This window comes from Triticum aestivum, chromosome 2B, assembly GCF_018294505.1.
Source record: "Triticum aestivum cultivar Chinese Spring chromosome 2B, IWGSC CS RefSeq v2.1, whole genome shotgun sequence".
Classification (NCBI taxonomy): domain Eukaryota; kingdom Viridiplantae; phylum Streptophyta; class Magnoliopsida; order Poales; family Poaceae; genus Triticum; species Triticum aestivum.
Genome location: NC_057798.1, coordinates 654,545,382 through 654,556,362, shown reverse-complemented (window position 1 = coordinate 654,556,362; position 10,981 = coordinate 654,545,382). Strand labels below are relative to the sequence as shown.

Genomic DNA, 10,981 nt, shown 5'->3' with positions numbered 1-10,981 from the left:
CTGATGACCTCTCGCTCGTCGATGCTGAGGGGGTCGCCAGATCTCACGCGTCTGTGTATTTGTAGGGTTAGGGCCTTGGTGGTTTAGATTTTCTACCATTCGACGACTTGACCCCGACATGGGTGATGCGGCAGTGAATAATATTACTCTAGATCCTCCCCCGATGTGGCTTCTGCCTTGATCTTATTATATGAATGAGACGCGTATTACCATGAAAAAACTAGGATCATAATACACTATTTATTAGAGTTTTACTGAATTTGATCAAATTTAAGGATTTGAACACTACTTTTTACGTCTCTAACGAGTAACGAGTACGCCACCGGGTTGTGCATCCAGTCAACTGTCGCATGTGGATTTAGGTTTTTAGTTTGAGAAAAAACTATAAAATAGAAATCAATCATGATGTCATAGTTAGGGAATAAAATGTTTTGACATCAATTGATTATCTATTTTTGGGAGAAGTTGCTTGAGTGTACCGCTTCAGAGTTATCATCCAGAATCATTCGCGTGTTTTAATTACAATGAGTGGTGAGACACTAAGTCATTTATTTACCCCCATCAAACAGAGCTCAAATTTGTTTATAGCGTGCCTTGGGTGATGAAAAGACAAAAGATAAATCAAATGGCTGATCTTAAATTATGTGGATCAAACAGTGATAATGACATCTCCCCTGCACAAGAGAATTCAGAGGAAAAACAATGAAACACGAGAAGCTACAGTCAACTTGAAAAACATACAAGAACAAAATCCTCGCAAAAAAAAAGACATGCATGAACAAATGAGCAACACACCAACAAAGTTTTAGTGGTTCATATGTGTTTAAATAACCCTGAACATTTGCTTTATTTTCCCCCCTCAAATATCTTTGAATATTCTTACATATGTAGTAGCTGGCCATGCTAGGGGTTGAACAGTTGTTGAAAAGGAATCACACGTTTTCATCGTCGTCCAGCAGTATTGAATCATGCACCGACAATTCATATGCTAGAATATCTATGGAGTCTATGACCATCACATCACATCACTTGGTTAATGATGCGCAATCAGTGTGCGACACATGGTAGAGTCAAAGTTGTCCTTTATAAAAACTACCATGGTTACTGCATGCTACATTACAAACAAACAGAGTTGGGTGCAGTTAATCTAACAAGCCTGCATGATTCAGCTTAGGACACGGGGCCAACCTCACATGCAGTGATTCCCCAGCTAGTGTCAAATATTTTGATGGCTAGTACCTCGGGAAAACGACAGACGAGATCGATCATGAGATTAGGGGGAGAGCAATGCCAGGCGACGATTGTCGATTTGGTTTGAGACCTCGGAAGAGTGCATGAGACTGAGAGGCACATGTGCAGACTTCACCAGTTAATTTTTTTTTCAAGTTCATGTGCACTTCTCTTCTTCGCCCTTGGCCATCTTAAATAAATTTAGTATAATTACTGGCCAGGAATTTGTAAATAAGCACTGGAAAAGCATATATGGTGGGAGCAAAAATTCGAGATGTTTTGTAAACTCTTTGAAAAGGAGAAGATATCAACTACTGGTAGACTGGATGTCAGAGCGTTGGTTGGAAGGAAATGGTAGCCGCTCAGCCAGCCAGCCTACCTGAAACCAAACAGCTGCAGGTGTGAGTATTCAATGGGACGGCTTGGCTATCTGCCTATCCCCTACAAAAACAAGGCAAAATGGGTCTCCGGCACATGCGACCCGGAGAGAGAGACAGATAGATGGTAGGATGGACGGATGGGTGGATTACATTGATTACATAGGCATATGGAGTCTAAATATTCAACTAGACACATTTAAAATCTTGAAAAATTGTGACTTGTATTGAGGCTCCTACTAGGTCACCGGCTAGCTTGGTTGGTGAAGCGCCCATAGCCATGCTCGGACAGATAGTTTAGGTGTGGTTGTAGACCTGTGCCAAATGTGCATCTATTGGGGTCTGTGAAGTTGTGAACACCGGAGACCAGTGTATGCATTATGCATCGGTCAGACAGACCACTAGTAGGAAACGACACACGGGAAGCGCGTCAGTGTGGTACTGCCAGTACAGCTTAGGGCTGTTAAGTACTCCCACTTGATTGTATTATCAGTTTTCTTCAGAAAGCAAGGGCGAGGACAGGACCCAAATCATGGCCCGTCCAGGGAGGGAGAGGGGGGCCAAGATTATTTGAAATCCTTTGGCATTTCACATTCGAAACTAGCAGGACAGGACGGTCGAGGGAGGGCATGATTGGAGTGCCGGCGACAGGTAAAGAGGAAAAGGCGCGAGCACTGTGGGCGAACATGGCGCCAGCGACCTATCCAGCGTAGCGTAGCCTGCCACCAATGGCGAGAGGAAAGCAAAGCCCATGATGCATGTAGATGTAGGAGCCATGCCATGCCCCTGGCTTGCTTGGGACTTTGCTGTACCCAAGCCAATAAGACATGTCATGTCACATACTGCTGCTACCAGCACGGATACGGTAGGGCGATAATGGATGGGGGAGCGCCGTGATCCCAGGGAAGGATTGGCAGCTGCACCTGATGTTTCCCAACGCATGTTCAGGCGGGGCGCTCGCTGCTCATCGTGGGCTCGCCTGCTTGCTTTGCATGACGGGACGTCTGCCCGGGTCGTCTCCAATAACGATCCAGTGCTTTCCTGCCGCTGCGTCGGTGTGCCTGTCTGAAAGCGCTTGGAGGAGGAGAGGAGTGCGCCGCGATCATGGCGGCCATCTTTCAACGGGTGTCACCTCACTCACACGCCCACCATCCCACCTTGGCATAGCACTTGACCCATTGAAAGTTTGAACTGCATCCCCTAAAAATTCACTCGTTTCATACCAATTTTGCAACGAGTTCTCCATTGCAAGGAGCCTCGGCGTACATACACAGGCCATTGGAGCAGTTCTGCAGCGGTGTTCGTATCACCGAACGGAAAGCTCTGCAAGGAGTCTTATGACATCTCTTCAAGGAAACGGCTGCTTCTTACGTTTAAAGCAAACAATTCCATGGATATATAATCACGTCTAAGCTACGGAAAGCGAGGTACGTTTGGTGCTCCCAGAATACCAACAGCAGTGACAGCGATCCTGTCAAAAAAAAAAAACAGCAGTGACAGCGATCCTGTCAAAATCAGCCAGGGCTCTTAGACCTTCCACAATGTGTTCGATGCCACAATTCTGAAAAGTATGCCACGCAGACGATGATGTCAGATGAAATATATTTAGCACCGCCCGCACACTGTGAAGAATGGGCATCGATCGGGGGTCAGACCCACACATATAAACAAGTGTATATCAGCAACAGTTCTCTTAGGTGAGTGACGCGAGCGCCATCCGTCCCATGTAGAAATTTATAACACTCCTTATCTGTCGACCACTGCTATAAACGGGAACAAATCGCACCAACAAAATTGTACAAAATCAACATCACCTAGAATTGTACGCATTTCATCAACATCACCCTAACGGTCGCAACATAAATAAAAGAATAAAGACACTTCTGAAAACAAAAACCAACGATGCCGACATGTACTGTACCTTTGTCTATACCAATATTCTCCCTGATCAAGACGCTACTGACTTTAGTCTAGTACTCTAGTATATGATCTACCAGGGCTTCAAACTTTAGTAAAGAAAAAGAAGCATTCATTACCACAGAGTTTATTTGGAGTGGCCGACATGGAAATGACAGAAAGGAACAGTCTTCTTTTCCTGCGCAAAATATGCCTGCGATCAAACTCCAGGGCATCAACAACCGACTAAAACAGTTGATTTCTGCAGCAAGAGGCAACGTACAACAGGTTCGGCAAGAAATCTGTATTAACATTACCAACTGACGCCGACAACCCGTGGAGCTGACGGGTGCCCGTACAAGCAGAAATAATCCACAAAGAATAGTTGGTACATCATACAACTTCAGCTCAGAGAGCAGTCAAAGGGCACATGACACTAGGCTGTGTTGTAATACAAATTCATCATATTTCATCTTAAGCACGCATGATCTACCAAGAAGAGACGGGCGATGAGGCGGCTCATTATTGTCGCTAGGGTCTGTTAAGACACCTATATCGTCTATATGTACAGCCATCAGCAGGGTTTTACTTCTCCGAGCTGAGTCTTCCTGTGTCCACCTGGGGATCTGCACAACATAACATCTTAGGCTCAGATTTGCTTCTGAATGAAGCTCAGAACAGACAAAAGCTCATTCAGGTCGCAGAGAAAATGACTCCTTACCAAACTATTTCATAGGTATTCAATTTGAGTGTTAGGTAACAAGTCATGTTCTCTTACTATGAATGGTTTATACTGGATTACTGGACAGATGTTTTTAGATAAACTAAGGTAAACACTAGTCGACGACTGTCAATCAGCAAGGGCCCCTGCATCACATTATCCGTAATAACACTTGCCCAAAAGTGGCAATAGTAACATTCCAGGTGATGATAATCGGAGCCAGCAAGTTATCCACTCTAGTCTATCGCAAATGAACTGCAGTAAGCTACTGTATTATTGTACTCTTTCCAGCAAAAAGGGTATTAGTGTTGACATCATCAGAGCATGCACGAAAAGGATATATCATGTGTAGATGGCGGCATAATGTGACAACAATAAAACAAGACACACCTAAAGGCTAGAGTTCAAATCAAATGGTGGCATAGAATACCAATGACAGTTAGACCAATAGAGTAACTAAAACATTATCCTAAGGAATGTGAACAAACTTACCCCAGGTAAACTTGCAAGGACAAATTAGCTTTCCTCATCATCAGTTTTAGCATTTTTCCTTGACTTCTTCACTGGATGCCAAACTTTCCCTTTAACAGAAACTAATTATTAGCTTACCAAACAATAATGAAGAGCACAGCCAAAAGGGGAAGTTCCCAATCTAACAATCAAGGTCTTGCATGCACATGCATCTATTAACTCATAAGACTCATGGATAATCTGTAACCAATGTAATCAAACTACACTCAGTCCATCACCTCTTCCAAAACATAAATCTAACTCAAAACCAGACAGTACTCAACATAAGCCTCACACACCAAATCATATCTGGTACAAGACAGTTGTAACCATTTTGGGCCTCAAGGTAGCAGTAGCGCAGTATGCTAGACCCAATATATATACCCTACATAATTCTAATAGTGGAAAACAGCATCAAATGTCCAACCCACCAATGTTTATAAGACAACTCCGAAGTTGTCGAACACATGACTAGATGTCTCAACCAACCCAGGTTTTCTTTATTTTGGCGCCACTATATATATGATGTCTGATGTTTCAATATTTCTTTTATGATGGTTGTACGACACAACAGGCATCACATGACAAACCAATATCAGCAACCTCTACCTAGAGTGGAAAAGAAGAAGCCTGCTCACACATCAAGTCCAAATTCTAAGGCCCACCAGGATATCCTTCTCTATGTCTACCGATCTGCTTATAACCGTTGTCTAGACAAATTAAAATATAAGCACCTTTATGGCGCTAATATTACTTGGTCAAGTACAAAAATGTTTAAAAATAATTAGATGCTGCATAGAAAACAACAAGAGACTCTACCAAAAGTCAAGGTTTCTCCTTAAAAAATCAAGTTTTTGGACCTTTCTCTTCTCTTAGAGAGGAGATCAAAGGATATGTCTGTCAGACCAACAACGTTCAAAACCTAAATATACTGAACACAAATAAAGCATAAGAAACAGGATGAATGTTTGTGAGTATATATGGGCATGGAGGCTAGTATAGCATGTATACAGGATTTTCAGTATTGCTACTGTTATGGTGTTTCGTTGTACGACCGTCATACATATGAAGTCATTTAAGTCGTATGCGAATCATTATCATTTTCATACCAGTTATAACCTCACTGAATACTGACTGTTAAACCTCCAACTGAAGAATGTGCTATTACATAAGGGCACCACTCCTGGGCCTGGTTATACTACTAGGATTACTAGTAACTTGCAAGACTTAATTTAAAGACACTAGATCAAATAAATGACTACCTCATGAAAAAAAAGTATTTTTCGCAACATTTATGTGGAGGATCTCAGAGCATCCACATACACTATAAAGTCATGGTGATCCGACCTATGTACACTGCATTGAATTTGAATGGATTAATTATCTTCAACCAGAAAGGCAAAATTTCCAGTATTAAATTGTGGATTAGGAGGTCTGTTAGGTTGTTAAGATTCATCAGGCAAAGACAAATAACTTGCAGAAATGCAGATGCATATGCCAATTAACATAAAACTGCATAAAAATTACAGTCAGCTAGTAGAATCATCATGGCCTGCATGAGCTAACAAAAGGAGTATTCATCTTAAACAAAACAATACTAAGTTAAACAATCACGATCGCTACAGCACAGTGACACGTATTTGGATGTGCATTCCAGAAAAAATCACAATCACTAACTGCACTATCCATTTTGAAAGTGTACGCAATGATACTATAACCATGCAGTTGAATTTGGTGAACCAGCAAAACAGAATAACATAATAGTACAGGCAAAAGCATGAAATGGAACAGAGAAAAATGATTTATCAGAAGTTTTCTGTATCCCACAAACTATGTCATTTGTCATCTACTATGGAAAAATCCTCATAACTTCCTATACCTATTAAAATGGCCTATCATACATGTTTCATCAGGTAGCATATCTCCCATACTAAATTTCACATGGTGGAAGTGGTACAGCAGAAAAATAATAATATATATTTTGCATAAACTAAATCATCCAAACACATATCAAATGTCCATAGCGAGCAATTTATCAGGCACCGCATAATATATAACCCAAAGCTAATGATATGCACAGTCTATCATGGTTGATTAGGATTGATTTCACTTGGGGGAGAAACAGAATTCCAAGAACATGTTATAAAGCGCAAAATGGTCCATGATTTATAACTGCAGAAGGTCAAGTATCCAGCTAGAGGATAGAGAATGGTAAGACATCATTGTACGTGTTTGAATTTTCCGGCTTTAGCATTCATTTTGGATGCCAGGGGCAGATGCGCCCTTCCGTGCTTCGCCCACAGATTAAACGTGGCAGCTCAGCTCCAAGGCTATGCACCCATAACACATCATCATTTCGCAATCCAAACAAGTCTCATCGACCTCACCTTGGACGAAATAGGCCTCTGACGGCCAGCCCCGCTGCGTGGTGAAGCACATGGCCTCCTCCTTAGTCATCGCGGCCTTAACCATGGTGGCTCTCGCCATCTCCGCCGTATCGACGGCGCCCCTCGCGCTGTAGACGACCGTGCCGACGAGATCGGACACCCCGAGCGGCCGCCGCATCGGCGGCACCCAGTACGATCCCCCAGGCACGAAGGGGAGCCACTCCGGAGCGGCCCGCCGCACTAGGACACCGCGGATGGCGTCGTTCAGGCGCCCCATCCCCATCGGCTCCTCCGCGGAGTCGCCGGATGAGGTGGAGGAGGCGGATTCCTCGGAGAGGTCGATCTCGATCAGCTCCACCTTGTCTGAGAGGGCGCGGTGGGGCTGCAGGGAGGACCCCGGAGCGGCCGGGCGGCCTAGGGTTAGGGTTCGCGCGAGGAGGCGGGCCATGGTAGATGGCTAGGGGATCGCGCGGATAATGGGAAGATTTGACACGCGACTCGCCCCAGACGGAGACGAAGACGATGGAGGTTGTGCGTGGGGCCCGCGTGTCATCGGCAGTGAGCGAATCGGTGGCTGGCGCGCGGGGTCCAACCCGTGGTCAAGGGGAAATGCAATTTCTAAGTCTCAAATGCATTTTATTTCTTTTACGCTTTTTTTAGCAGAGTACAATCAAAGTCCCTCAAATACATGAGCATGCACCCACCCCATGAACGCTTTCACGCACACTCTACCCCCTATAACCACCTCCAAGAGCCTGCATATCATCTTGAGATTTGTGAAGTCGCCACAGACGCCGTCATTGTCGACATAACATGTATTTTTCACTCTGATATGTTTCTTTTCATTTGTTTTTTTAGACAACTGTTTTATTTCCGAGATGATTTCTCGAGGAAAACGAAGGCGCAAAGCTCAAGCTATAGATGGGAAAGATGAGATCTCACCGTTTTATTTCTCTTATTAATTAATTAAAGTTTTGCTTTTTCTCTATAGTTACACAACATATATTTTCCCTTGTGATTTTTTTTTGCATTTTTAGTCTTGAGGCAATTATCCTTTTTTCGAGATGATTTATGGAGAACAAGGACATAAAGCTCGAGCCATAGACGAGACGCCGCACCCACCAACCTCGCCAAGGGGAGGTGGTAAATGGGCACCGGAGAATGAGGGTTTTCGAGGGATGGGCGGAGCGGGGCGGCAACAACTCAACGAAGGAGGTGGCTCAGGCGTTGCGGCAACACACGGGCTGCAACTGGTGGGAGATAATGATGGACGACAAGTGGTAGCATGCCAGTGATATTGTGGCAGTGGCAGATCTAGTGAGGGAACCATCATGGCACCCCTCTAGTTTTCAACATATATTAGACACTAATCGTACAACAATCGAATGCTATTGGAGGAGTTTTGATTGCTCCATGCTACTTTGTCTATTGTTTTGGACTTAATGGGCTTTATTTTTCACTTTTATATTATTTTTGGGACTAACCTATTAACCGGAGGTCCAACCTAGAATTGCTGTTTTTTTGTCTATTTCAGTGTTCCGAAGAAACGGAATATCAAACGGAGTCCAAACGGAATGAAACCTTCGGAAACGTGATCTTCTCACCGAACGTGATCCAGGAGACTTTGACCCTACTCCAAGAAGTGTCAGAGGCGGTCACGAGGGTGGGGGGCGCGCCCTCCCCCCTGGGCGCGCCCCCCTTCCTCGTGGCCCCCCTGACGCTCCACCGACGTACTCCTTCCTCCTATATATACCTACGTACCCCCAACAGATCGGGGACGGAGCCAAAAACCTAATTCCACCGCCGCAACTTTCTATATCCGCGAGATCCCATCTTGGGGCCTGTTCCAGAACTCCGCCGGAGGGGGCATCTACCACGGAGGGCTTCTACATCATCACCATAGCCCCTCCGATGAAGTGTGAGTAGTTTACTTCAGACCTTCGGGTCCATAGTTAGTAGCTAGATGGCTTCTTCTCCCTTTTTGGATCTCAATACAATGTTCTCCCCCTCTCTCGTGGAGATCTATTCGATGTAATCTTCTTTTTGCGGTGTGTTTGTTGAGACCGATGAATTGTGGGTTTATGATCCAGCTTATCTATGGAAAATATTTGATTCTTTTCTGAATTCTTTTATGTATGATTGAGTTATCTTTGCAAGTCTCTTCGAATTATCCCTTTGGTTTGGCCAACTAGATTGGTAGTTCTTGCAATGGGAGAAGTGCTTAGCTTTGGGTTCAATCTTGCGGTGACCTTACCCAGTGACAGAAAGGGTTGCAAGGCACGTATTGTATTGTTGCCATCAAGGATAACAAGATGGGGTATTTATCATATTGCATGAATTTATTCCTCTACATCATGTCATCTTGCTTAAGACGTTACTCTGTTTTTAACTTAATACTCTAGATGCATGCTGGATAGCGGTCGATGAGTGGAGTAATAGTAGTAGATGCAGAATCGTTTCAGTCTACTTGTCACGGACGTGATGCCTATATACATGATCATTGCCTGGATAACCTCATACTATGCTCAATTCTGTCAATTGCTCAACAGTAATTTGTTCACCCACCGTAGAATACTTATGCTCTTGAGAGAAGCCACTAGTGAAACCTATGGCCCCCGGGTCTATTCTCATCATATCAATCTCCATCACTTTATTTACTTGCTTTTGCTTTTACTTTTTACTTTGCATCTTTATACCAAAAATACCAAAAATATTATCTCTATAAGATCTCACCCTCGTAAGTGACTGTGAAGGGATTGACAACCCCTAAGCGTTGGTTGCGAGTAGCTATCGTTTTGTGCAGGTACGAGGGACTTGCGCGTGGTCTCCTACTGGATTGATACCTTGGTTCTCAAAAACTAAGGGAAATACTTACGCTATTGTGCTGCATCATCCTCTCCTCTTCGGGGAAATCCAACGCAAGCTCGAGATGTAGCAAGGAGTTTCTTTTATCAAATTGTGATGATTTTTAGATCAAATTGAACTATTTAACACCCCGATGCAAGGACTCTAGGTCTGTCATTGTGTTGTGGAGAGGAGGAAGATGATGGAACCAATAGGGGGGAAATGACTGAACCAGGTGGATGAGGTGATTCCTCGAATAGGTCGATCTCGATCAGCTTCACCTTGTCCAAGAGGGCGCGGTGGGGGTGCAGTGAGGACCTCAGAGCGGTAGGGCACCCTAGGGTTAGGGGTCACGCGAGGAGGCGGACCATGGTAGGTAGATGACACGCAGGGTTAGGGCGGAGTAGCCCCAAACCGGTATCCTAGGGTTTCGAGTGGTGAGGCGGCGCGCGAGGCGATCTCAGAGGCTCAAGGCTAGGGTTTTGAAGATCGCCGGCTTATATGCTCTCCGATCGCCGGTATGCTGCAGTTTGATTGCTCGGGGTGATCAAGGGGGGACCTTTGCGTCCTTTCCCACCCTTGGGGTCACTGGGTGGAGGGGATCGGGGGAAGGCTGGGCGAACTGATGGCGGAATCGAGCGCCACGGGAGGAAGGAGGGGAAAGATGAAGGAGACTGAGACGGTCGAGCAGATGATGGATCGTTTGGATCTTACGGAGAAGGAGAAAACGAAGCTTGTGATTGATGAGGAGGAAGAAGAGAGGATCGAAGAACCCTATGCACTAATCGGGAAGGTTTTGTTTCGGGAGGCGTTTCATGTCAATACCATTGAGGAGGCCCTGCGCCCGGCGTGGGGCAACCCGAGGGGTCTAAGCTTCCGGCCAAAAGGAGAGAATGTTTTTCTAGCTAGTTTCGCTATCAAGCGGGACTGTGATCGGATCTTTGAAGGAGGTCCATGGATGGTGGTAAAGCACTGTGTGGTTTAGAGAGGTTTAACATCAGATCGCGTCCTTCAGA

At 44.7% G+C, this 10,981-nt stretch overlaps 1 protein-coding gene across 1 annotated transcript; it reads right to left on the bottom strand.

Moving 5' to 3' along the window:
* Positions 1 to 3,790: 3,790 nt before the first annotated feature.
* LOC123046518 (uncharacterized) lies at positions 3,791 to 7,638 on the bottom strand. Its single transcript, XM_044469910.1, has 3 exons — positions 7,122 to 7,638; positions 4,717 to 4,805; positions 3,791 to 4,129 (listed from the first exon to the last, which is right to left on the bottom strand). Exons 1-2 carry the CDS (start codon positions 7,567 to 7,569, stop codon positions 4,741 to 4,743), a joined length of 513 nt encoding a protein of 170 aa, XP_044325845.1. The 5' UTR covers positions 7,570 to 7,638; the 3' UTR covers positions 3,791 to 4,129; positions 4,717 to 4,740.
* Between the last annotated feature and the right edge of the window lie 3,343 nt (positions 7,639 to 10,981).